Below are 27,785 nucleotides of genomic sequence, written 5' to 3'. Positions count from 1 at the left end.
GTACGGCAAAGTACTTGGTGTGAAAGCGGCTAATGGTCTTAAAGTTCTTCTAATCTGTTGATGTTTAGTTTTCAGTTTATTTCAAGGAAAGTGATTAATGAATGGTGCCCCTCCTGGTTGAAAGCAGCTCAAGGCATCATCAGGACAATCATTGATTTGTTTGCTGTGGGACAAACTATGCATTTCAGGGTAGGAACATCTTGGTCTATTGCAGTAATATTTAACTGCCTCAGAGACCCTTGTCTTTGATGAACATTGTCAAATAACGTATCTTTGTAACTCATCATTTGTTGTGAAAAATCAAAGAGCGTACCTTCATGTATAATGCAATAAGTTCAGATTTGTATCTTAATACCCACATTTGTTTTTTTATCTGGAAGACCCAGCAGACTCCATTTCTCTTCAAATTATTACTTTTGTCTTCTTTTTCTTGAACTTGAATCACTGGATATTTGTTCAAGATTAAATTGTTATTTCAGTGATATTACAGCAATAATTTAGTAATATCATATTTGAAACAACAGCCTTTGAATGCTCGGCATAATTCATTTGTTCGTGAGAGTTACCAGGGTTACATTTAAACCAACACAATGTGGCTTGGCTGTTCATTTACAATTTATTATGTCAAAATATTGATTCTGTTATTAATAATTATGTTGGATTAACCCTATACATATGTAACTAAAGACAAATGAAATAGTTTTGCTGAAATTAGGCCATACATTTGTAAATCAAGCAGAAAAGGTTTGCCTTTCATGTGTTAAAAAAAGAAATGTCATGTTACCACATTGAAGCAAAAGCCGTACCCATCTAAATTAAATGTTCACAGTTTGTCATGAATTATGTTCATGAAAACTAGATCATTTCCAAAGATCTCTTCTCCTGCGTGGATAACTCTCTGCGTAAAGAAGAATCTTTCTGAACTGGAAAGCGCTCAAATTATTCAGCTTTTTGATAACTGGATTTGATGTTTTCACTTTTCTGCTTTACATGAAAAACAAAGGCTATATTTGTACCCTGTTTCTCACCTACATCAGAGAGTATGAGACTTGTCTCATGAATTGTTGATATATTATCATGTGAAATTCAGTATATCTTTCTTTATTTTAAAAATGATATCCTTATAATCCTCAATTTTACACACTGATGATTATTCATAAAAACAACTTTCTGTAACTGTTGTAAACATTGTAAATGTACTCCCCTAATCTAATGAAAAGCTCAATGTGTTTCACATAAAACACAAAAGGCTTTTCTATAACTGCTTATTTGCTTACTTTGACTTGAATCCGCATTGGCTTTTAGATCGCTATACCGTGTCTCTTATCTCACACAAGCTTGACACATGTGTTGTCCGCTTGGAAAAGATACCCTCATTGGATATAATTGATATCATCTATTCAAGTTTATTATACAACAACCCTTTTATATCCATGTGCTGAAATGTATTTGGTTGAAAAGTGTGTTTCACAAATACAAAATAACTACTGCACATGCTTCAGTGAAATGTGCTCTTATAAAACAGCAGCAGCAGCTCATGAAAGGGACTAATGGATTTCTGAGAGAGCAGAAACTGAGGGACAGCTATAATATGTAGTTCATTATAACCAGGATAATTATCAGAGGACAGTGGGCTGTCACCATGTGGACTGCCCGGGGTTTACTGTGCAGTGTTATTGTGCGCTATCATTCATTGGAGTCATTAAACCAAATAGTGTCCAATGAATAGTAATAGGATCACAGAGGGGAACATACAAACATACCCATTCTGGCATCTCATTAAATACCAGTGGCTAAAATAATCTTTTAGAACACTAAACAACAACCTCATGTTTTTATATCCTAAACCACAATCAGTATCTAACGCGATCTCCCTTTTTCTTCAGTGTCATTCATTTATACATTAGGGGTGTGAGAAAATAATGATACACAATTTGTATACATTGCATTTAAAGGGGCCCTATTCTGCAAAGGTTCAGGTTCATATTTGTATTTAGTGTCGCTACTGTGACATTTCTACATGCTTTAATTTTCAAAAATGTCTTTTTTTACCTGGTGCATCTAATCAAGGGCTTCATTAGTTCAGGTGTGGTTGAGCGAGAACACACATACGTTGGATTGCAACAAGAAAAGTGGGCTCCAATATGCTGGTGTCTGCATCACGTTTGCAGCAGGTCAAAACAGCAAAAGGGTGCTCTAAGTAATGAAGATACTTGTCATGAAGGGGTTGAATGCTTTTTAGACTGCAGTAGTCATTAAAAGTAGCATTTTTTGGTTTCATTTGGATAAAAACCCTTGTAATATTAGTTTCAGTGCACTACTGAAACAGTTATTTTGTCATTTGTTTATTGCAAACAACTGAGAAATGGTATGTTTTTCCAATAAACCTTAAGTGCAATGGGGGTTGAATCATTCTGATAGCATCTGTACACTCGCTCCTGAGTCATGTACAGCAACAACGTTGTTTTCTCTTCAGCGAGCGCCCTGGCTGAACTTAAGGGCCCAGCGCCCTCCACTTTCCTACTCTATGGTAATGTAGCTGTTGACATTAAGCTCTAATGCCAGAGCTCAGCTTCGCCACAATAATATCAGATGTTTAGCTGCTTAAAATGTATCAAACCGGTGGTCATGACATGGCTGAGTGCCTTTGAAATAAAAAACACACTGGCAGAAATGACTAAAACTGAAAATGATTGGCACGTTTGGCAAAGCTCCTGCGAGTAACTGCCACACGACAAACAAACAGCAGCCTCATAACTCTAGCATGAGCGATAAATCATGTTCAAAGGCTGTGTAAATTAAACATAAATCACCTTATAGTAGCAAATCAAAGATGATCAAAACCCTTACATCAGTTTCTGCGGGTAAGCATGACAAAGTATTGTATTTGGAAATAATTGTATTTGCTCATAAGCTGGACCACCACAGAGCACTGTTATCCTCAGTGTCTCATCTGCACTGCTAAATGTACAACAGAGACAAGCAATGGATCATTTACAGAGACTCCAACGTTTAGAGAAAAAAGAAACACATGTTGACATTTCCCCTGCTTACATCCAAGTCTGCATCTCATTTTCATGAAAACAATGTTAGTTCCCTTTGTAACGCTACATGACAAATTACAAAAACAAACCTTGGAACAAACCAGCAGCCGTGGGGACTCGTCCTTGTGACAGAAGAGCGGAGCTACGTGGATGAAACAATAGTGTGTATGTTTCTGGAGGTTACCAAAGCCTTCCTGCAGTGTCTAGTTATGCAGCGCTGTACAATTAAATGTGTCTAAAGTCTGAATACACATGTAATCAACCACGTATACGAATTGCATGGCTGTATGGTCAACTCCAGTGGTGGACTGTAAAAAGGCATTTACTCAAATACTGTAATTAAGTAACATTTTGAGATACTTGTAATTTACCTCGGTATTTGAATGTATGGCTTCTTTATACATGTACTCATGTTATATAGTCATAGGTTACCCAGCAGCAGTATGCACATTTACAAGCTATAACATGAATGTAATAAATCATCATCCAGTATTTAACATTTGATCCTGAAATAGGTATTTACCCACAACTTTAAGTAGATGTGGCTCTGCCTTTGAAACCAAACTAAAATGTAATTTTAAATTGTTACCATATAGTCTATCTAAGTAATTAAACGTTTTAATTCTAATTGAATGTTCTTGTTTGTTATTCATAATATAACCAACATGTTCTATCCAGTTATTGTACCTGCTGGGTATTCACAAGGCAGTTACCCAGACAACCTCTCTGTATACATTATTGCAATAAATTCTCCCAATCAAATATTCTAAGGCACCTCACACAATAAAACAATGTGTGAAATCACTCATATGAATCAAAGAGAAATGGTTTCCCCTGCTCCAGATGTTTGATATGCTTTAATGCACTGTTCCATGTCATTGTTTTTTTTATTCAGCTAAGAGAGATCTGCAGTACCACTGGGACACTTTCCCGTAAACAGTCTCTGGTATCGTTCAGGTATTCAGATCTGTGTCAATTTTTAAATATATTATTAATATATATGCTAATGCACAATTTGAATGTACTTCTTTAATTGTGTATTCTACCATGGCTGCTGCTTGATATAAAAACATAACATGTTAGCTGATACTAGCTTATGAGGCAGTTTAACAAAAATAACCATATCATTGTTCTTACTGACTTGAGGAGACATATAGGTGGAGTCCTTTGATCGTTCCATTTCCTAATGTTTGTTTCTTCTATGAACATTGAATTGGCCAAAATAAAAGCCATATCAATGGTTTTGTGCCCAAAAGACTGGATACGTTCCACTACTATCTTGATATTAGTACACATGCATCGACAGACTAGAAACTCAACTTCCAATGAATGTTAATGTTGCTCCATAATTGTTGGATATGTAAATTTGCTTTTATTTGCAAACAAATACACTTTAAAACTAATTGTATATCAATGTTATGTTCACAGCTTGTTCCTACAGCCTCCATCTGGCAAAACAAACACTGTTGCAGAAAATCTTTCTTTTCTCATCAGCACACTTAACATTTGACATCTTTCTCCTTAGTAGAAACTCTCTAAGGTCACACCAGTGAATGGGCTGTAAATGAAATGGTGAGGCAGTGAAAGTGTTGGGAACCCTAAACGCGTGTGCTGGCTGTGGGTACATGCATAATGTGACAAGAGGATTTGGCAGACAATACCATTTGAATGGCTTGTTTTCCTCCACTCAGGCCTGAGCTGCAATTGTATTATATGGGGGAATTCAGCTCTTACCAACATTTGGCCTGATTTGGTATGCTACAGTATGTCAACAAGAGCCTTGGTTGATTGAATCAGAAACCGCACAGAGAGCGAGAAAAGTGTTTAATGATGCAGAATACAACGATCACTTTCTGCTTCTTTTGGGCTTGTGCTCTTACTCCGATGGCCAATAATCAAGTGGTATTAAACACGGTTGATGAATCACTTCAGGGATAAATCACAAATGCCTAAAACCGTCCATTAGCTGCAGCAAAACACACCAGAAGAGAGCAAGTGCTTGTTTGGGTTACAAAAAAGAAAAGAAAGAAACCTTTGAATTGTTTTCTGTTTTGTCTGGCACCAGAGTCTTGTAATTATTTTTTGTGAATATCTTTTCATATTATCTTTTCATATTATCTTAATTTCTCATACTGCCTGTGTTGCAGCACCTCTTTTCACCCTCTGTCTGAAACCAGAGCCCAGTCTGCTCTGGGGCCTCATTTATAAACGGTGCGGACGCACAAAAGATGGCGTACGCCAGTTTCTACGCACTGTTTGTGATTTATAAAAAACAAACTTGCCGGGAAAACGTGCGGTCCTCCACGCAAACTCTGACCCATGCGTGCGCACTAAGCACAAAAACGGGAGAGACGAGAAACTGCGACACCGTTGGCAGAAGGAAGAATGGAGAGAAATATGTGGAAATAATACCATAAATAAAATGTTACCTCTCATTTATCTTATATGAAGAATTCATTTTTAAACATTGATTAAAGCCAATCTCAAGATGATTAAACAAACGCCTGTTTGAGACTCCTCAGTGCACACTAAAACATAACTTGGAGAAATAAATAAATACGGATATGTTATTTAAAACCACCTGGAATATGTTGTGTTAATGTTATGAAATGTTTTCTCATAAATGATGCGGTAAGCAGGAGGACAGAATTACGTCTAAACTGACGCCGTTTTGCATTTCTATAGGTTGTAGATATGAGCATGGTTTTATATTGGCCTACTATCATGTTTAATCGTGTTTTATGCCGTTTGCCAAGACTTGATAAGTCGCTCGTAAAACACAGGAGGTATGGAAGCTAAGAACACCATATGTGGTCAATTGTACAGCTAATATAACACATTAGTTGTATTTCCTTTAACTGGTGGATTATGGATATATAGTTGCTGATCGAAAGCTGGAACACAAACCACCAAATACAACAAAATAATTCAGATCCAGTCGTCATGACTCCACTCCGGAGGGATTCCCCGTTCATTTCTTACAGTTTCTCATCAAGGGGGGTCTCCTGTCCCCGGTACAAACACACTGCCTGAGGAAGGTTAGGCTATGTACGCAGTCTTTTATGAATCGGAAAGTGTTGGTGTGTATTTATTTGCTTTGTCCTATGTAAGCAACCTTCCCACGGCAATCCTACACAAGGCTTTATAAATGAGGCCCCAGATGTGTCAACCACTTAGAGATGCGTCGGTCCACCCCGCCAAGCCTATCACATACAATGTGTTGAAGCGCTAGCCAATAGAAGTGCAGAAGTAAACAAAGGAATGTGTGGGAGAGAAACTCCCTCTTTGTTTTCTCAAATGTAAGACAAGAGTGGTCCATATTTACGCAAGAGGTGATAAAGTAAATTGCCCTACTGCGTGTTGCCTAATTGCAAAAATACCGATTAGTACATGTTACCTTACGGAGATTTTAGTTTTATGCAAAGCTGGATTTGAAATCATCTTTATCTATACCGCTTAAACCCCGACCAACGATCATGTTGTCATGCTGCTCCTTCCTGATTGGTACAGACATTCAGTTGAACCAGGCCTTGTCATGCAGAAAATGAGGGCACCAAGCTCTGTTAGGTGGGAGTATTCGTAGGTGAAGCAGAGGCAGAAATCTATTATTTCCTTTGCAGTTGCCGTTATAATTTGTACTCTGTCGATAATTGCTCACATGCAGGTATTTTGATTGGGAAACAGACTTAATAGGTTTCTGCCTTCAGGCCCAAAGCTCTCCCCGGCTGAGCCTTAAAGCCTTTATATCGAATCGCTGCTGGGTGTGTAGTAAATGCCTGCTGTCTGAATTGTCTTGGCACTTGGACTGTCCTTGCCAAATTGACTGGACCTTTTATGTAAGGAGCATGCAAATGTGGAAGGGAAAGCAAATTTAAAGGCCTGCGAATTCACCAGTTATTCAGCAAACTTCCCTGAGTTTGGAAAAAGGTGTTGGATATAGGGGGAGAATAAAAAGAGGGAGTAAGCATTTCTCCTGCCCACCTAAAATGAAGTTTCAAATGGAATACCTGAATCAGTTGTCATGATCTTTCACTATTGCAGCTATTTAAACATTTTAAACTGCAAAACTGTTGATAAGTGTAGGAAATAAATAGATCAGATTTCACTATAAAATTGCAATCATGCATCATATCTTGTTTAATACAATGTATAGTCAGATATACACAGTCAGGGTAACATTGATATATTAATAGGCATTGTTACGTTCCCTCCTGGACTAGGGGTACAAAGGGAAGTAGCAGAAATATAAAATAACCGGGCGAGAGAAAAGAGGAGAGGAAACTGATTGCTGAAGCCACAAGGAGATGTTTAATAATCAAAAGAAAAGAGGGCTCACCAGCCAATTTGCAAAACAAACGTACAGTAAGGTAACTCAGAACAACTTTCTCATTAAAGAAAGTGACTTACTTAAAACAATACACAAGGATACACTGGAGCACTTCTCCTAACAGTTAACAAAAACACAGGCCTCACACAGAGACAGAGACACCATGCTGCACACATGCAGCCAGAGGAGAAGGAGAGAGCGACTGCAGCCTTTCTCAGCTCCCTTATGGAGGCCCTGGGTGAGAGGGGGAGAGAGAGACACACAAATACACACACACACACCAGCACCCACTACGGCACGTAACAGCGTCTACCAATCAGAGGATCAGTGGTTCAATCCCAGGGTGTTTCTCAATGTCGAGGACGCTTGCTTGTTAGCACATGTCTTCCGAGTCACTTGCTTCAGAAGCGAGGCAAGAATCCTTCCTAGCCTCGGAAAACGAATAATTGTGGAACAGGCTAACAGGTGTGCAGGTGTGCGTCATATGCGAGGCCCCGCCTTAAATGGAGCGCGATTTCCGCCAAAGATTTTGAAATTGGTCCGTGCGCAAAGCATTGTGGGGATTTTAAGACCGCAGAGTCTACACATGTGCAGCCTCGAAATGTCCCGCTATGAAGTACGACGGCCTCGGTAGAATTCCAAGTATGCTGGACATTGGAACAGTCCTTCGGCAGGACTCGATGACGTAGTATGCTTGAAATAGTGGCTCTGGAACAGCCTTCCTCGACATTGAGAAACACCCCCAGGCTGTTTCTCATTCGCGAGGGTGCTGGCTTGGTAGTCGCGTACTTCCAAGTCACTTCCTTCATAAACGAAGCAAGTATACTTCCAAGCCACGGCTTCGGAAAACGAAGAAGAATGGAACAGGCTAACAAGTGTGCCACTCTCTCTAATGGTTTCAACATAAACTGTACCGAAAATAAATACCTCACGATGTCTATCTAATTATGAACTTGCTTTACTTTCACGGAACACATCTTTGGTGATAACTCATCTCTTTCGACTCCACTTTGATCGATAGAATTACTAACAAATAATTGCTAACAAAGCACTTATATACTAATAAAGGACTGGCTTACCTAAAGCCAGTTGAGTAGCACTTGAAATGTTTTAGCTCTATGAAACCTGATGTACTTATATGACTCTGTTTTCTTCAAGTTTGTATCTTGTTGGTCGAACGCACTTATTGTAAGTCGCTTTGGATAAAAGCGTCAGCTAAATGCAATGTAATGTAATAACAAACAAATGTAACAAAGTAACATGTTTACCAACACATGTTCTACGCCACTATACTTACATTTAAATGTGTGCTGCGTCGGTTCAGCAATTCTCCGCAAGGGTTTTTGAAATTGGTCCGTGCGCAAAGCATTGTGGGGATTTTAAGGACCCAAAGTCTACCCATGTGCAGCCTCGAAATTTCCCCCAAACCAAGGATGCTGCCTCGGTGGAATTACAAGTATGCTGGAGATTGGAACAGTCCTTCGGCGGCACTCGATGACGTAGCATCCTTGAAATATTGGCTTGGAAGCCAGTATCCTCGAGATTGAGAAACGGCCCCTGTGTGTCAGTGGGCAAGACAATTCATCTGAAATTGAAGTGTCGCTTTGGATAAAAGGATCCGATAGATAACATGTAATGTAATATTTTATTACCCTAAGTGGTTACAAAATAATATTTAGCTTGGATTTACTTAAACATTTTTTAACTCTAACCGACCCGTCAGTGCACAACCAGAACAATTGTGTTATTATAAGAAGTAGATTTAAAGTACATATTGTCAAAGGCATGTTATTGAATTGATTGGCATAACATTTTGTTATCTGTGACAAGCTCATCAATACAAAGTGTCAAAGGTCTAAATAAACTAAGTGTGAGGGTGAAGCAGCAGATGATGCTATTGGGAAAAGTAATAATATGTTTTCAAACAAAAAGTAGCCCAAATAGAGCATTAAATGCTATGACACACACTTTATCAGGGGGTTAACATATTGCTTCAATGTGATCTATACAATATAACCCAGGTTTGTAATGGATGTAATGAACATGCATGGCCTAGTTACAGCCTGACCCATGGGAAGCTAGTTTTGCTTTTGTTCAAAAGGCAAGAGTGCAGCCTGGAAATGGAAACAAACTGAAAAATATCTAACAAAATATTTCAATATGTACTTACTTGCAAATGCAGCAGCTAACGCTCCACACGACCCTTACAGTGACATCAGGGCAATCTCACCTTGATACGGAGAATGATTTTATTTTAAAAATCAATTATTTTGCTTGATTTTTGCTTTGCGTTTCTTAGCTTCCCGTCATCAACACCACTTGTTCTTAAGAGAGAATATTAAAAATGGATATTCCTCCTTTCAAGTTGAGATTCTCTGTGTTCCCCCCCACACACCACTTTCAGCCTCTGATGAACCTCCTGCATGAATGAGCGCAATAGGTTTGAAAGTGAAATGGGACTTCATATCAAAGCCAGATCAAAAACGATGCTTTGATTTTCCCCCCGCTACCCGTCTCTCTTTTCTTTGGTGCTAGGGATGTCATGTACTGTTCTTTTTCAAAGCGGCTTTATTTCATGCATTCTCATCAAGTACTACACTCAGCCTTTGCCTCCAAACTATTTGAAATCATAGCCCGTGATCATCATTCAGATTCTGTACGTACTGTAACGGAACATCATGTTCACGAAATATAACTTCTCGCTTCTACTGATCTACAGTACTAGCAAGATTTGACCCTAACCCCGCAATGTCCTTCGATGTTTAGCCCACCCTGTTTGTGCCCCTGCTCTTCCTCATTCTTTGTTTTACCTCTCGCCCACAGGCCACTTCCTCTGGGTGAACAGCTCAGCCTTTGGCGGCCCCTGGGTGCTGAGTCCCTGGTTGTGGGGGGGCCAGGGTCCCTGCAGCCTGGACATGGCCGTGTTCCTCCACCCCGAGCAAAGTGGGCAATACACCATGTGGCTCATAGAGCGGGACAAACCGCCCCTCGCACTCTTCTCCACAGACACGCTGCCACGCATCACTGGGTAAGCACTCGTTTTTTACTACACTACAGACTGAATCTAAACTTGCCCCGGGACAAAACACAACCCAGAGATTTATCGAGAATAAGAAACCGTGAAGTAGGTGTCTTTAACCATTCACTCCTGATGTTCATAATGACACATTTGAACATTTCTCTTGGCACTAGCTATGTTTACTGGATTTCTAAGATGGTCTTCTGAGTCGTGAACCATGTATTCTTGCTTGCCAGCCAAAAGCTTTATTGTGAATACGATGTTCCCAAACAAGTGCTAATGTTTTCTAATATAGACAGGGATGGAAAACCTTTGGTAGAATTAAATGTTGGCAACCTCATCAAAACCTGATTCTATGGACATTGTGTTAGACAGGAACTGGCTGAGTAAGAAGAAAATGTTGATAGTAGTGTTATAACAAAACTGAAATAATATGAAGACCATGACGAGACAATGACAAGCCAGCACAATTGTGACAAAAAAGTGACTTTGATAATATCATATATAATAATAATATTGAATATATAAAATCTCCATTTTACATGTCCATTTTCTTCACCTTCCACATTATCTTCCCTTTCTGTTCAACACACAAATACCCTCTTTCCTCATTGCTAATAGCTGTGTTTCTATGATGCTTAAAGTTGAGTAACAGTGGTTAACTAACTTCATGTTGACTGATGAATTGGGTATTTGGACCGGTTGATGCTACTGAACTGTGAGCTCTGTCAGGAGGCTTTGGAGAATCAAAGTTGAATTTTAAATAATGTAACCATTCATAATAATATTAGTGGGAATAAGGTGAACTATAATGACAAAATGATTGGTTTTGGCTTGACTTGATTGACTGAAATTAATCGATATAACCTTGTGGCAAAAAAATAGTATCACAGAACTAAGACTAAATACAAATGTCTGCCATAATTAACCCTAGAAGGTTGTTTACAACATGTCTTGGTAAGTCAGCATATTTTATTCATATGATCTCCATTGTGGCTTTTCATTGTAGTCTTTGTAGAGAGGCCACCTAGTTCATAGGCTACTCCTCTAAATACTTAATATGTGCAGTGGTATCTATGTGTGGTCTGCCTTATTAGCATAGCTGTACTTGTCTGTGTGGGAAGTCAGTATACCAGAGCAGCTCGGACATATTCCATGCTGCTCGTGTGTGTGATCCCTTAAGGGCACTGGAATCACATGAATGTCTTGCTTTATGCACCTCTCCTTTCTCCGTCCCGTCTGTCTGTGTGTGGGAGGAAATGTGCACTAGCGTTTGTGAGTGTTAACGCGAATGGTGTGTCTCCTTTAGGGACCATAGCAGGGACACTCATTACGCGTGTGACGGATTAGACGTTTGTGTGCTCTCATTTGTAGTCACAGGCCGCCATCCGCCCTTGCAATCTCTGTTGTTTGGAGACCCACTCAACCACTTTCCCCACATCTTCACTCCGGCGGGAGGACGCTCTCATCTCAAGATGGGGCAGTAACAAAAGCAAGAAGGGCCCCCCGCGAACATCATAAGAATCTGACGGTGTACTAATTGCCAACCCTTTCCCTTCGCCTTTGAATTTTAATCCCGTGTTTTGACATTCACAACAATTCAGTAGTCAGGACATTAAGCATAAGGGGCAAGGGGAAACAAAACATTATTGTATATAGATTGTATTTAGGTCTTACTTACTTGAAGAAAGTGTGAAACTCTATTTTATTATTCTTAGGTAAACTTTGTATTAAAAGGACTCATAGACAGCAGCCAACTGCAACTAAAACAGAAATATCCAAATCACAAGTGTGTTCCCACAGGAGTAGGAATAATAGGCGCTATTTTGGAAGCTGCCCACACACTCAACCGTCCAAAATCTCCTTTGATTCCCTCTAATAGTGACATTGTAATGGAAAAATGTGATCAACAAATTAGCAATGCCTCAGTAAATGCTGTGGCTATTATAACTTAAATGTGCTTGTTTATTTTCTAAACTTCTCTCCTCCCACACAAGCGGCCAAACTCCAGCTCTGCTACAGCCATCAGCCACTGAGGGAGCTCTCGTTTTGAAACCCCTGAAAGCTGCTCTGTTGCGTTAGCGTTGCGTCACTTCTAATAGAATGGGCCAAGCACAAAAAGATCTTTGTGGGTACATTTTCAATTACTTATGCTTTGAGATATGCTTTGAAAGTGGCGCATTTTGAAATTCATTGAAGTGAAAGGATCAGTTTTTTATATTGAGGAACATATTTACAAAACAGGTTAAGGTTGGTAAACTCATGCGCATATCGAGTGTTCTTCTCACATTTTTGCTGGATACTTGTAAATATAAACCAGTGGCGGATTTAGGATTGTAGGAGATCCGGGGCTTAGCCCAGCAGTTGTTGAGGGGGGGGGGGGGGGGGGGGGGTGCAGGGGTAAAGTGCAATTTTTTACATGTGGGGGGTGGACCGAACATCCTTTAGGGGGGTCGTCGCCTCTTCTAGAGGGGTCCGGGGGCATGCTCCCCCGAGAAGATTTTTTTTTAAATATTGAAGTTAAAAGCATCAATCTGGTGCACTTTGAGAGCAACATTAACCCTACCTTAATAACACCTTAAAAGCGGACAAAAGGCACTGGAGAACACTTATTCATTAACACCCTTTAATGAAGCAAGCTAATGCCTTAACTCACTCAAATACAGTCGTTTACTTATTTCGGTGAAACGAATGCGTAGAGTTTTAAAGGATGCGGATAGTCTCACCTTGATACTGACGCATTGCTTATCGTTTTATAGATCTATTCTCATCCACCATCTTTGTTTGTGACGTAAAGAGTGTAAGAGTCACGTTTCTGAATCGGACACTCTGAATGGATGCAGTCACAGCCAATCGGAGTCTGATTCAGAGGGTTGCCTATCAGTTCCGTTGCTATGGTTCCGTTATGTGTACTGAAACGAGAGCCGGTATAATTCCACACTCAAAAACAAAATAAAAATTGGAATACGTTATTTTAGTGTCTTAAAAGTAGACTGAGGTATGAAGGGTTAACGTTACATCTTAGGATAATTTTTAGTCATGTTCTGTATACGGTACATACTAACATATAAGGGTATACTTAGTGTGGTTACTCCATGTTTACTAGCTCTAACATTAACGTTACATCACTCTTTTTCACTTCTTACTCAGGCCCATTCCCAAACCGCCCCCTACACCCTACCCCTACACCCTACCCCTCCGTTTGCGCGTTCACGCGGAGGGTCCGCCATATTGAGGGCTGTTCCAAAGCAACGAGTGTGGAGGGGGAGTGGGCTATCAAGCCCTCAGACAGCGAGTCTGCAGCGGTGCTGACTTGAGACCGGTCTCTACCTGACCGGAGTCCCGCTGTGTGTGTCCGTCAGGAAACACGCTGTTTACAAGTAGTTCCAGCAAACATCCACTGATAAATTCCGATGTTAACAACCTCATGATAACCTCATATGTTTTTAACTTAGGATCATACCTGTGTTTAGTCTAGAAAAAGGTAAATGTGTGCATTTTATTATAAAGTTGTGTATATTTACAGACCGTTGCAAAAACTAAGAAGCTTATAAACATCAGGTTTAAAACTAAAAGAGCTTTGAAACACAATGAAAGATGTTTGGAGTTGTATTTGAGTTATTAATTTAAACTTTTTGTCTAAGAGATGCTGATTTGAAACCGTTGTTACATACAGTTACGGCATTTCCTGTTTCTGCCGGAGAGAGGGGAGGCCGTCCCAAAGCTTGCTGCTGTATTTACTCCCTCCATCTGACAGGAGGGAGCCTCGTTGAGCTGCGAGTGTGGCTACAGACGGAGTTCACTCCATCACGGAGGGGTAGGGTCGAGGGAGTGGTTTGGGATTGGGCCTAAATCAGCCAGAGTACAGATATCACCATTAGATTCACAAACCTGAAACATCATCCATTTCTTCACTGCTGGTGATGACATTGTTGTCAGCTGCTGATACTGCAGCTTGTGGCGCCTGCTTCGATGAAAATAACTTTCTAATATCCATAACTTTATAGGCTATTAGCTTAAAACTCGTCAGGCACTACAGGGCTCAACGCTAACTTGTAAAAGTGGTTGCCAGGCTGGCAATCAGGCATCAGCTTTTGGTTGCCAAAACTGAAATACGGTTACCATTAGTGCAGCTGCTGTCATGTCATGTAATCCGTGGGGTCGGGGGGCTCGGATCCTTGTCACCTTTTTCATAGCTGATGGGTTTGCATCCCTGATATTTGTACTGCTTTACTTTGCTATCAGACAGCCCTGTCTGATGACAAACTGAAACCCTTGTAACCATCTATGTGCTTGCCAAACTCAACCGACTCCATTAATTAAAACATGTACCTTGTACAACAAAGAGGTTGATGGATAACTGCTTCCTTGATCGGTACATTTTTTAATGTTTTTATGTGATTTTGGTCAGTTTCAATTTACCAAAGTCAATCTACAGCACAACTAATCGAACCAGTGGTTGACCATTACCTTCAGTGTTTGTTTGTTATAAATGTATAGGTGGCAAAAATCTGTTTTGCTTACACCCCCAGTCAATACAGTACATTGCTTAGCGCAGTGGCGTAACAAGGTTGTGATTGGCCCCGGTGCAAATATTGTTTTGGAGCCCCCCCCCGCCATCGCCCCAAACATAAGCGCACGCTGATGCGCTCACACACGCACGGACATACACAACCACTCAGAAGCGCCACATGTATAGGCTATCAACAACAGCCTGCCCTGGCCTCAGACCACCACAGCCTGACAACGGCACAGCGAACTAAGAAGAGGATTAAACCTGTTTCCTTGATATTTGTCTCTGGGGAATGGGCCGGTAGGCCAACATAGACCGGTTGCTATAATGTAGCTTTTGATCTTGGCGTCGGGGGTCTCAATAGCGCCATAGAGTCCCCTATCGGTGGGGGCCCTTGGGGGAACTGTTGGACCACCGCCGGGCACAGCCAAATCCAGCCTCTCCTCCTGGCTGGCTGGAGAAGAAGGTTGCACGGCCACGGCCACGGATACAGCTTCACTTGTGGAGCTAGATGGCAATGATGGTGGTGAGGCAGGTGAGCTATTATTAGGCTCCGGCTGCCGCTGCACGTCAACATTGCTAACGTTAGTGCTCGATTTCGAGGACGATGTATGACAAAAAAATCTAATTTTGTCAGTTTAGCTGTTACATCTCCTTGTTCTCTCTTGTCCTTTCTCTTTTGAGCGCTGCTCTTGTGCTTTGGTTTGCTGTACATTACAAATGCAAGCTATTTCATGTTTTATATTGTTACCAAACTTGCTGCTGCTAGCTAACCTATAACTTTTGAGGTTGATTAAACGGTTCTCTCGTTATGCAAGGTATCACATGACATGAAAGGGAGCAAGGTCATTGGACAGAGAAATTACAAATTAATTTAGGTTGCTTGGTTACTTTGAAGACTGCGTGAACCGGTCAATGCCATTGGGGCCCTAAAAAGTGTTAAAGTATATATAAAAAAAGAAAACAATTGCATGGGCCCCTGGCCGGCGTTGCACCGGCTGCACCGTCGATAGTTACGCTGCTGGCTTAGCATACTGCTGGTACTCCTATATGTGTCTCAATACTGGGAACGTACAGACTGTCATCTACTGTAGGTAATACACTGACTAGGAATAAGTACCCCATACAACAACACTTTAAACTGTGTGAACTTTCCCTTTAATAATTAATTACATTAAGCCTATCTTTAAGGATCAATCCGGTTTACCCACTGAATAAACCATGTCTCAAATGTTACTGATTAAACTTGCTGTATAGTAATGGAAATCCGCCTATTCACCACTGTGCAAGTAACATTTTAGGTTTGACTTTTTATTACGCCTTCCCTCGTCTGCTGCATCAGATTTCCTTATACAGTGTATAACTATACCTGAGGGAAGCATTTAAGACCTGTGAAGACAGCCAGTGAAGGACTTGACTTATCAAACAGTGTCAGCTCTCACAGTGCATGTGAGCAATGTCTAGTGCCTCTGTCAGCAGGGAGAGCGGGAGAGCGGGGGTAGGGGGGCTGCGACAAGATGTGTGTATGTGTGTGGTATCTCTGTATATCTCCATATGAGTCGTGTTTGCATGTGCACGTGTGATATCCATCATTCTGGGTACCGTGACTGTGGTATATTATCAGGTGCTGAGTGAGCAGGTAATGCATTACCCCACTGCTACATCTCATGGAATATAGTTCACATATCCACATACAGGATAACATGCATGCATTTACTTTACATTAATACTGTAAGCACCAAATGGTGTATTATTGTAATGCTTAATGCTATGACTGTATGAATCAGATCCTCCCAGTGTGACAAACGCAGCCATGCATTAGTGTGGAAGCTGTTGGATGTCATTTCAAGCTTAAAGCTGATCCATAGCTAGTTTAATGCAGGGGAAAGAGGCCTCAAAGGTGGCATGCGTTAATGCAACTTCTTCGCCATACAGTACTAACATTATGGCAAGTGATATATGGTGTATGCCAGCAGTGCGGCACATTCTCTACTATATAAGCCCACACATTAAAGAGGTGCAACCATAGAGCATGACGAATAGAATTACCAGATCATCTTCAGAAGAAATACGCTGAATATGATGTGCTGGATGATGCTGATTTTTTTTTAGTCTTTGTTAAAAAAGAATCAGTACAACCCAAATAACGATAAAGAGACACAATCTGTATGTACATGATCATTTAGAAGATTTCTTAGTAGCCATCGTGGTCATGATGAAAGTTGTTCCACACAATGGAGCCCAGTTGGCGGGAGACAAAGCATAGCAGCATTTTTTTTTTTTAATTGAACCAGCTGTAATCCCTGTAAGTAAAAAGGATTATTCTTACGGCTAACCTAATTATTCAATTTACAGTCCCCTAAATGAAATAAAAAGCTTCTCTACACTGACATCATTTGCGTCTGTGGATATACTTAGCAGGTTGAATAATTGCCGACTGCCGCATTATTTTGCTTGTAAATTAGAGTTAAGGAATCAATATGAACTGTGTATGAGGCTGGTTAGAATGAATGATGCTTTTAACTCTAAGGTCTTTTTGTTATGTCATGACCGAAAGAACGAGATCGAGGATACAAGCGGCCGAGATGGGTTTTCTCCGCAGGGTGGCTGGTGTCTCCCTTAGGGATAAGGTGAGAAGTTCGGTCATCAGGGAGGGACTCGGAGTTGAGCCGCTCCTCCTTCGCGTCGAAAGGAGCCAGTTGAGGTGGTTCGGGCACCTAGTTAGGATGCCACCTGGGCGCCTCCCTAGGGAGGTGTTCCAGGCACGTCCAGCTGGGAAGAGACCAAGGGATAGACCTAGGACCAGGTGGAGGGATTATATCTCTTCGCTGGCCTGGGAGCGCCTTGGGATCCCCCAGTCAGAGCTGGTTGATGTCGCCAGGGAAAAGAAAGTTTGGGGCTCTCTGCTGGAACTGCTACCCCCGCGACCTGACCACGGATAAGCGGGAGAAGATGGATAGATGGATGCTATGATTAAATAAATGGGCATGACTACAATCTGTGTATGCTCATGCATGGTGCTGTGCTTCTACTGGTGCAAACTAGATGGGTTTTCTTGTTTGAGTTTTAAATTAGAATTGTTTGTCCTTTTTTAAATTGTAAAATATTTGAGTGCTTTTATTATGTAAAAAAACATAATGTTGTGAAACAGCTTTTCATTGAAGTATGTGATAGTGTTAGCTGAGGGTTCTTTTATTCTGAGTTTGTCAGATAAATAGGAATTTGAAGTGAAATGTAGCCTTTAATGAATACCTTATTTTCAAAGTGAAGAAGTTATATTTTCTTTTAAACTAAGTTTTATCTACGCCCACATAAAACTAGAAGCCTCAAAACAAACATAACACTTGAAGGTAAAATGTAGCTTTAAACTTGATTAGTTGTAATGCTAATGTAAACATGTATTTCCTCAGCATCATATCATTTAGGTTGCCTAAAATAGCCCCAGTTTTCCGAAAACAATTTCTTGAAGCCTTGATGGAATTTCTTCAAATCTTGGAAAAAGTCCTCTTGGACTCAATGAGTGACTGATGAGCATGTGTTGGTAAAAGCTCAAGTACACTGTGACTTGTGTATCCCATTCATTTGATAACTGAGACACATCTTGAGCACATTTCTTCAGATCTTGGCTGCGGGCTAAAAGTTAAAAACTCCTTGGAAAACATCAGGAGGTGCTAAAATAAAATGTACACTCTGCAGTTACAAACATTTTGTATTTGTACTTGTAACACAAATAAACATAATGTAGTGACAATATAAATGCTACAACTCAAGTATGGATTCATGTCCAGAACACAAATCAAATGGGCAGAAATAAAAGAAAACAACGGTGGGTTTAATTGACAGCCCACTGCTGGACCACTTTAAAAGTCGCCTCCACATGAAATGGTGGGCCGCCATTATCTCCTTACTTTAGGTACATTATGGTCCTATGCTGAAGAACATATGGATATAAGCATTGGATATTCCTAATGTTTCACATGGCAAAAATCACAATTCCAAACAAATGTCTTAGAGGATGAAATGATGAAGAGAGGACATTTGGGACAGACATGGATGTAAACTACTTGACTACTTGGCGAGGGCATTCAACAGCGAGGAAGTAATTATAGTTTTTGCAATGACCCAAGTGGCAATTGATTTCTGCGTGAAGCCATTTGTTTTTCTAATACCACGCATTTAAAATTCTTTATGAAACAGGAGTTCGTCCACCCCTTAAAGTCTCTTACAGCCATGTGTTGTGGGTGGGGTGAACCTAAACTAGACTAAGAGAGAAAGGTCAACTCATAACCTATCATTGGCAAAGCTGTGCATCCATCCCTCGCAGGCCATTACACCGCCTCCGCTCCTACACTTAGTGCTCACCACAGCTGACCTGCTGCTCCTGGAGCACGGTGGCCACAGCGCCAGGGCTGATGGCATCCTCAGAGCTGGGAGTGCTGCCAGGAGGAAGGCTGTAACTGCTCCAGATTATTTGGAGAAAAGACCAAGACGGATCACATTTTCTGCTTTTTAGTCAATGGTGTTTTACATTACATCTCAAAGACAGGGAAGGAACCTTTATGTGCCGCATGGTGTATGCTGTGCCACTGTGACCCTAGGGGTTGTGTGAGAGAGAAACTCCCTCTGGTGGGAAATGAATAGCATGAAAGGGCGTCTTTAATGCATATATTATTAACTTGTATGGAACACTCTAAAACAAGGGGACTATAGGAATTCTGGCTGTTTGCTTAATCACAGGGACCAAGAGGGAATCTTGGCATACATTTGTATTTCTTTACATATTCTCCGTCTCTGTCCTCCAATGCTGTTTCAAATGTAAATTAGATTTGTTATAGAATCGGCCACACGTGCCACACACCACTGTTCTCTTGTTATACTTATTTCCAGAGAAAGGAGGCAGCGGCATCATTTCCCCTGACTGATACGTTCTCCTTCTCTAGGCCTTCTATTATCTGCACATCCCTTGATAAAACCTGTCTTCCAAATTGGAAAAGAGAAAGAAAATACAAAAATGAAAAGAATCCTCAGACATGATTACAAAAAATGGGGCAAGAACATTGAAGAAATCTAAATCTTGTCATGACACACATTACATTAGAAATGGTATAAATGTTGCACTACAATCTGATTATACTGCATATAATGGCACAGCCTCATCTCAAACATTGTGCTGCATATTTCTACCTATTTATGTCATTGCGCACTCCTCCCTGACGCACACATTTTCTCAACAAAATATTATTACGCTGCCTCTGTAGTGTTTTGGTAGCAGTTCCCGGTGGGAAATGAAAAACATTTCAGCCTCACATAGGCTCTAGTAGAAAATAAATTCTATCCACAAGTGAGTTATTTCTTGTCATCCTCAGCTTGCACACTCTCTATATCTCTTCCCCTTCTTCTCCGCAGACACGTTACATAAGGTACCACGTTTTTATTCCCACCCTTCCCCCATGTAGGGGGAAGGGATAGGCCTCCCGTCTCATCTCCAAATCTCTAATCACATTTCCCCAAAGTTGCATTGTGCCTTCCTGACAGCTCAAGTTTCACAGAGTAGAAGAAGGTGGAATTTAGAGGAAAGCAACACTGGCCTAGTTTTTATTTATTTGTTTGACAAGACTGAACCAATGGCAAATGCATGAGGAAAATGTAAAGCCCAGATATTAAAAGCTTAGCACCCAATAATCACAAAAGGTATTTTCCTGTGATGTATTTTCCATTTTGCACCAAAGCAAGTGCTGAGATGGAGATGGTGCTTTCTTCTTCCTGTCTGCCGTCCTGGGCGGCTTGTGTTGTATTGCTCTGTGTGTTACCTCGCAATAAAAAAATGGCTGTACTGTAGCTCAGATTTAAAATATGTATAACCATATTTAAATATGCTGCAATTGAGTGTCATAAAATCATTCATTTGAAACATTGTACAAACAGAGCCACTGGCATAGGATATTTGATGTTCTTTTATTCATCATAGCCAAAAGGTTGAAAAGCTAGTGTTCTTTAAAGACAGGACAAGAGCTTTGGTCAGTTACCATGACGTTTTTATTCCCAATTTAATATAATGATTTTATTGGAGATCCTCGTGTTTCTTTTGATGTGTTCTGGCATCCCACAGTAGGAGAGCTGTTGGCGTGTTATAGCTTATGGTAGTGACCTAGAGTTTGGGTAAGCCATTTATTACTCTCTGTAGAAATGAATACAGGAGATAGGCAGCTGTGTGTTGATGGAAAACTGAGAGTACTAGTCAGTGGAATCATCTGGTGCTGTTTGTAATAAATACTTTTGCACACTTGATCCTTCCTGGCCATCGCCCAGTGTCCTGTGTGATTTGAGAAAAATGCTTATATCCGCTTAGAATGACTTCTGTCAAAGAAAATATCTCAATATTGAAACAAATGCAAAAGTGTGGTGCATCTTTGTTTGTTAGATAATGAGACTTACTGTAACTTTAAGTATAGTTTAATTGTTTATTTGTTAGTAGTTAAGTTGTATCCTTAGTCATAGATAATCATTCCATAGCTTGATGAAAAGTGATGTTATTCTGGATTTAGGAAAGTGCGTGCCTTGTCTTGTAGTGAAATCAAATGGTGATAATCACACTTTCAAACATAATTCCTCACATGAAAATAAATAGAATAGATAGATACATTGGGAGGGATGAAACCCTCTTTAATGGTCTCACATGCAGAGCACACAGCACACAGTGACATTTGGCCTCTGCATTTAACCCATCCTAGTACCAGGAGCAGTGTACATCCAAACCAGGCTTTGAGGCTATGAGTCTTATTGTAAAGAAAACCATATATTAACATGATGATGGCTCTTTAAAAAAGTGTAGATGATCCAACAAAGACAATGTAACACACTGCAGGCAAAAACATGGGATCACTCATTAGGGTTCATCTTCTGGGGAGCAGGAAAATCCATAACAATCAAAGCAATAGTTTTTAAATCTGGACCAAGCAGTGAACTGAAACACGTTGCTATCCCTACTATTTTAGTAGGGATAGCAACAATATTTGTTTTAAAACAAATAACAAATGGTCAGTCTGCAGAGCAAAGTGCTCTTTAACCTGCGGACTAGGGACATTGGACACTTTGTCAATATTCAAGTTTTGTATAAAAGTTGAACTCAGTGACACATTGTTGATACAGTACTGACTAAATATGCATACTTTTAAAGGCTTTTTGCATTAGAAATATTGAATAGTTTATCTGTAGCTGCTGGGCATTCGACCCGGCAGCCACTAGGCAAGTGTTAAACTGAAGTGCTGCAGTTATGTCACTAAATCTTCTTGTAGACATTTGGTGTCACCAGGCAGGTCAGATGAAGCTGGGCATTGAACCAGATGTGAATGTATAAATGAGACATATCTGAATAGTGAATTTTCTGAATTGTTTTCCCAAGTTGTCATTTAGAATATTAAACTGCACTTTGTGTGAGCGTTTTACTAGATCGATAAGCATTACAATCTAAATGTATGACTGATGGTTGGCCGGTTGTAGCCAAATCACAGAGGTGAACAATGTTACCCCCTTCAGATGTTATCAACCCATTAAAAGGCTGTTATCAGTTGTCATTGGCTATTCTGATGAGGGATGGCTCTAATCTATCTGGATCACTCTTGTGGTCACAGTAATTATGACTGAGCAAAGGAGAAAGTCTAAAGAGCAAGTCCATGGCTCTGGACAATTATATATATTTAAAAAATCAGGTCTTATCTCATTTCCTAATCATTTTTCCTTGACCTTGATAACAACACCTAAGAAATAGGTGAGGCAAATTAATCAAGACTGAGGAAAAGACAACCGTGGTGCTAAGAGAATCCGACTGCATGATTAAGTGGAAATATTGTCACTAACGACACTTGCAATAAATCCGTAACTAGACTTACAAGTGTAACACATCAATATTCAAACATATTGAATTGAAAAGCTTAAGATGCACCACTCAACTACTTAATACCTTGCATTGTTGACTGCTTTTCTGTTTTGTTTTGTTTGTCTACCCTCCCTCCCAAATGTAAAGCGTCTTTGGGTTCAAGAAAAGCGCTATCGAAGTAAAATATATTATTATTATTGTTGATTTCACAGCACTATCCTTATCATTTAGATAATTGGAATGCTCTCAGCACGGCTGTCGATTAGATACTTCTGGGTCTTTTCATTCAGAGAGGAACCTTTCTCAGCAAGAGAGACCATTTGAGCAAAACCCATGTAGAGAGGACATTGGGCTGGACGGAGCTGGAGATTTCACCAAGGAGACATCTGTCTGTGTCCGATTTCATATTTCAACATATTGACTTTTGATTCTAAGTTACGTACGTAATTTATCTAACATAATCTACTTCACTTATACCTCATAGAGATATATACTTTACAAACCGTGATCTTTTCATTAACCTAACCACTTTTTTACAACCAAGGTATTCTGATTATCTTTGCTGCTTTTACCTAACCAAGTAGGCAACCTTTGTATCAATTCACAACGTGTACGTTAATTGTCCTTGTGATGAAGCTGTAGATCCTCTCGATGTGTCCCAGGCGATTCCAGCTCTGAGTCCAAGTGTCCCTCTCAGGCCAACTTAAACTCTGCCTCTGTGATAGCTCAATAAGTTCGACCTGTTCAGAGAGGCAGTGTGACCCAGCATCTGAGCCACCCAGAGATTTTCAAACTCTTTTGACTCATCACATAACCCTCAGTTGTCCTTAGAGAGACTTTGTAAAGATAAATGATCAAATCATTCTCAGATGCTCAAAACAGTATACAAATATGTTAATTAGCTTCATTATTATGTGTTGACCCTTTGATCACCCTCTCTTTCTCACTGCATGACTGACTCTGTTCTTAGTTAATTAACTCATTTGAAAGTCCGCAATAACAAAGTATCACAGTGACATTCACAAATGTGTGGCTTTTGAATTCGGTCGGGACATATAAATAAAAAAAGGTCTAAATGCAAATACATTTGGAGAATTCCGGTCAGGAAATATCAGATTTGAAATTCAGATTTGACTCCCCTCCCTATGGCACATGCATGCTCATTAGAATATACCACCCCCAATCAAGGGTACCTTCACCTTGAATACTGAAGAAGACATATGCTCATTTTTACGTTCATATTTGTATTTTCTGCCTTATTATTTTCTGCAGCACCTCTTTTTACCCTCTGTCTAAAACTAAAGCCCTGTTTGCTCTGATTGGTTTGCTGGCCAGCTCTATCGCTATTGGTTAACTGCTTGGAGATCTGTTAGAAGTGTCCCGCCCCTTGGCCTATCACGTACAAAGCATTGGAGCGCTAGCCAATAGAAGCGCAACAGTTTCATAGTGATGTCATTAAATTACGGAAGTAAACAAAGGAGTCCAATGGAGGCGTTTCAGTCAGGGGGGAGTGTTGGGGAGTGAAACTCCCTCTGGAGGGAACTTTGAGATTGTAGTCTTTGCAGACCATTTACATGCACACAAACCTATGTAACCCCTTACAAGAAAGGGAAAACACCAAAAAGAATAGGACACCATTACCATATTTCATCTGGCTAGCCAATAAAATCATACTGGCATTTTAAAGAAGGGCTTTTTAGAGAGTCGGTGTTCAAACAATGCGTTTTAGACAGACAGGAAGCACAGGTATATTCAAACAGACATTATGAGAAGAATAATGTGTCTTTTCCTTAGTCTTGAGCAGGTAAACATTGAACTGAATGACAAGTTTGAATGTGAACATTAGCATAATGTGTCCGCTGTAAGGATTCTGACATGTCTCTGTTTTTTTTTCTTATCAACCATTTTGAATAATGAATTAAGGATTGATTCATCCAATTACAGTTCAGTTTTTCATTTATCATTTATTATTAGGACAGACGTGTATTCATCATTCATTCATTTGTTATATACACAGCATGAGTGCATACAAAGGAAAGACAATCAGCCCAGATGAATCTGTATGCGTTGAAGCACAGCAGGGAAAACCAGCCTTCGTGCAACAATCTGTGAAACACAGTGCTATTGGCTGGCAGCCAGGAGAACAGTGCGACAGCCGAAAAACCAGTGAGCCACCTTTAGCCTGAGACTCCACAATATACAGTGAGGGTGGTGAATGAAATAAGGAACTCTCGCTCCTCTAGTGGTCCTCCTATCCCTTGGTGCCGCTAACATTGTTTTACGCCGCTTCAGGAAGGGCAGTTTTGGCTCTCATCATTGCACAGGACATTACAGTTCAGAGGACAGTGGAGGAGAGGAGGGGCAGGTTCATCATCTAAGTTGGTGCTTTTGGAGAAAAGGCTCAGCGGTCCGCAGGGAGTCTGACCCCCCCAGGTTTGTTGGACCATTCCAGATGTACAATCACTTCCACTGAAAGCATCCTCATTCAGCATCACCCATCTGCTAGAATGCCACTTTGGTTTATTGAGGAGCCTCAGAGGGCCGCTTTCAGGAGAGGACTAGGGGTCACTTTTCCAAAGCCTGCATTTACAGGATGGGTCCCAAGATGAAAAAATGCTTTGCAGGACAATCAGTCATACCCTATCTGACTAAAGCAATTGAACTTTAGTAATAGTGGTTGTGGGTGAGGATTATATTGTTGATATTGATCATGAAGGTTTGTCTTAATTGCTTATGCTTGTATAAATAAAACAGTGTGCTACTGTATATCAGATTTCTCTACAGGTTATAGAGCACAGTTCATTACCATTGATGTATGAGTTTCATCTTGTTTTATGCTGCAGCATTGTTCCTAATGAGCAAGTCCTCCGTTGAACTTGGTCTTCTCCTACAGTTAATAAAAGAAAGCCCAGAACTCGTTGTTGAAAACAAAGTGTCTGTGAATCTGTGATTTTCATGAGAACCTCCCGCTTAAGGAGGTTAATATTTTCGGCTAAATCTGCCCAACGTGTTGTTGCTCTCCAATGACCGAACTAAATGCACAGCTGTCACTGCTCACATTTTAGGGATATTTCCAGTGATATCCTCACTCCAGCTCAAATCTGAAAGAGAAACAGATGGTCGTTATGGCCATCTCTTCCTGAGGGTTACTTCCCCACAAGCAGTTGCCACTTGAGCTCCACTCACACATATGTTCATTATCTCCAAGCACTCAATCGCTCCTCCACTACATGGCCTCTGGCATCCATGCTGCAAGCTCCTCGATGGCAGCTGTATAAGCACATGTGATTATAATGATATCGACCAAAGAACAAAATGTTTTTACATGAGACTATCTGAATGATTGCATGTATGACTCATATTTATTTGTTGTTCTTTTCTTCTCACTATCTCGGTAAAGCGACTTTGAGCACCTAAAGCGCTAACAAAATACATCTATTATTATGAGTGTGTGGATGTCATAGGATGGAAATATAATCTCACCATTTCTGCTAGAGGAAAGAAAGAAGACATCAGGGGGGGGGGGGGGGGTCTACTGATGATGCAGCTTGTTCGACAAGGTGTTGAACTCACGTAGCAATGGCTGCTCTCTGAGGTGCTGCTCCTCTGCTGCAGCCGAGTGTGGTGGGGGGCCTGATGTACGTGCTTGGTCCTGGCCAAGATGATGAAGGACCGGGGCCCATAGTCTGAACTCATAAAGGACATTAGAGTAGGTTATGTGCAAGCATGGAGCATATGTGTGCGTAGCATGGGCATCAGCGGAGAGATCTCAGCATGCTCGATGCTTTGTCAATGGGAAAGCAATTTTCAACAGTCCGTCTCTGTTTAGAATGCACCATTCAGACACAAATGTATCATGCAGCAAGATATTAAACCAGAAGGTCACTTAATAGAATGAGGCACCACAGTTTAAACATTATTATTATTACCCACAGATTTTTATATATTCATTTATAAAAAAAATGATCCATCAACTTCACGTTTGGTGGACACTAATTCAGTGTATTATGGTCAACAAATCCTTTAGGTCTTTGTTCAAAATGTTTTTCAATTTAACTATACGAAATAAATGTGAATGCATTTTCCACAAAATGGTGGGGGAACCATAATACAGGACTACTCAACCCAAAGGTTGACTACAACTTAGTATCACAACTTCGTTTTTTTGTTCTTCTAACTGTAACTAATGAAACTAACAACTTGTGTTGCCTAAACCGTTGTTTCCTGTAAAGACTGCATTTTTATTTGAACAAATCATATGCATGTAAGAACCAGAAATAGACATGTTACATGAGCATTCATACTGGAGGACATTGCATGGTAAAGATTTAAACAACTGTGTATTTTGTTTTCATCTCATAGCTTCCACACTGGTTGAAAAAATACATTTGATTTCCTTTTACTTAGTGTAGTCAACCGAAATGGCCGATTTAAACTCTCAGACTGTCAAAGCTCTTACCTATGGATACAAAACAGAAAAGCCTTACCCGAAACATTTGAACAAATAACTAGAGACTGATCCACTTTATGCTTAATTTGTTTTGTTCATCATAATTATTTCAAGACAATGGCAAAAAAACACTGCATTCTTTATTTCTTTACCTTCAAAGTAAAATAAATGAAAATGCCTTACTGCTGCTTTTATTATGTTTATTACTATACACTATCTGTGCCTGCTTGGTAAAAGTCTTGCTTTTCCAACAGCTGCAACTCCCTCTGTTCCTCCATCTGTACTGAATTGGGGTTTCATCCTTGATGAAACTAATTCTGCACCTCTGCAAATCTGCACTGCTCAGTTTCTACCCATCTGATTTTGAACAAAGTGAAGGTATCAAAGAGTGATCTAATCTGATATTCCAGCCTCTTAGGTTATGGGAGATAGACACCCGCCACCCTTCCAGGAGGGCGTCATTCATTTCTGCGCCGGTTTAGATCTGTACAAATGGATCAAAGTGATAAGTGTCAACTAATTATTATCTGAGCATGAAGTAGTTCTTCTTTCAGCA

The 27,785-nt window shown here is 40.3% G+C and overlaps 1 protein-coding gene across 1 annotated transcript in view; it reads left to right on the top strand.

The window, feature by feature from the left end:
• The window catches only part of alk (ALK receptor tyrosine kinase), a 516,591-nt gene that overhangs the window by 287,379 nt on the left and 201,427 nt on the right, over nt 1-27,785 (top strand). The window contains 1 exon segment of the mRNA XM_034205980.1: nt 10,195-10,399. Coding sequence (XP_034061871.1) covers nt 10,195-10,399 — 205 coding nt within the window.

This window comes from Gymnodraco acuticeps, unplaced genomic scaffold, assembly GCF_902827175.1.
Source record: "Gymnodraco acuticeps unplaced genomic scaffold, fGymAcu1.1, whole genome shotgun sequence".
In the NCBI taxonomy this organism is placed as follows: domain Eukaryota; kingdom Metazoa; phylum Chordata; class Actinopteri; order Perciformes; family Bathydraconidae; genus Gymnodraco; species Gymnodraco acuticeps.
This window is presented reverse-complemented; position numbering and strand designations above follow the sequence as displayed.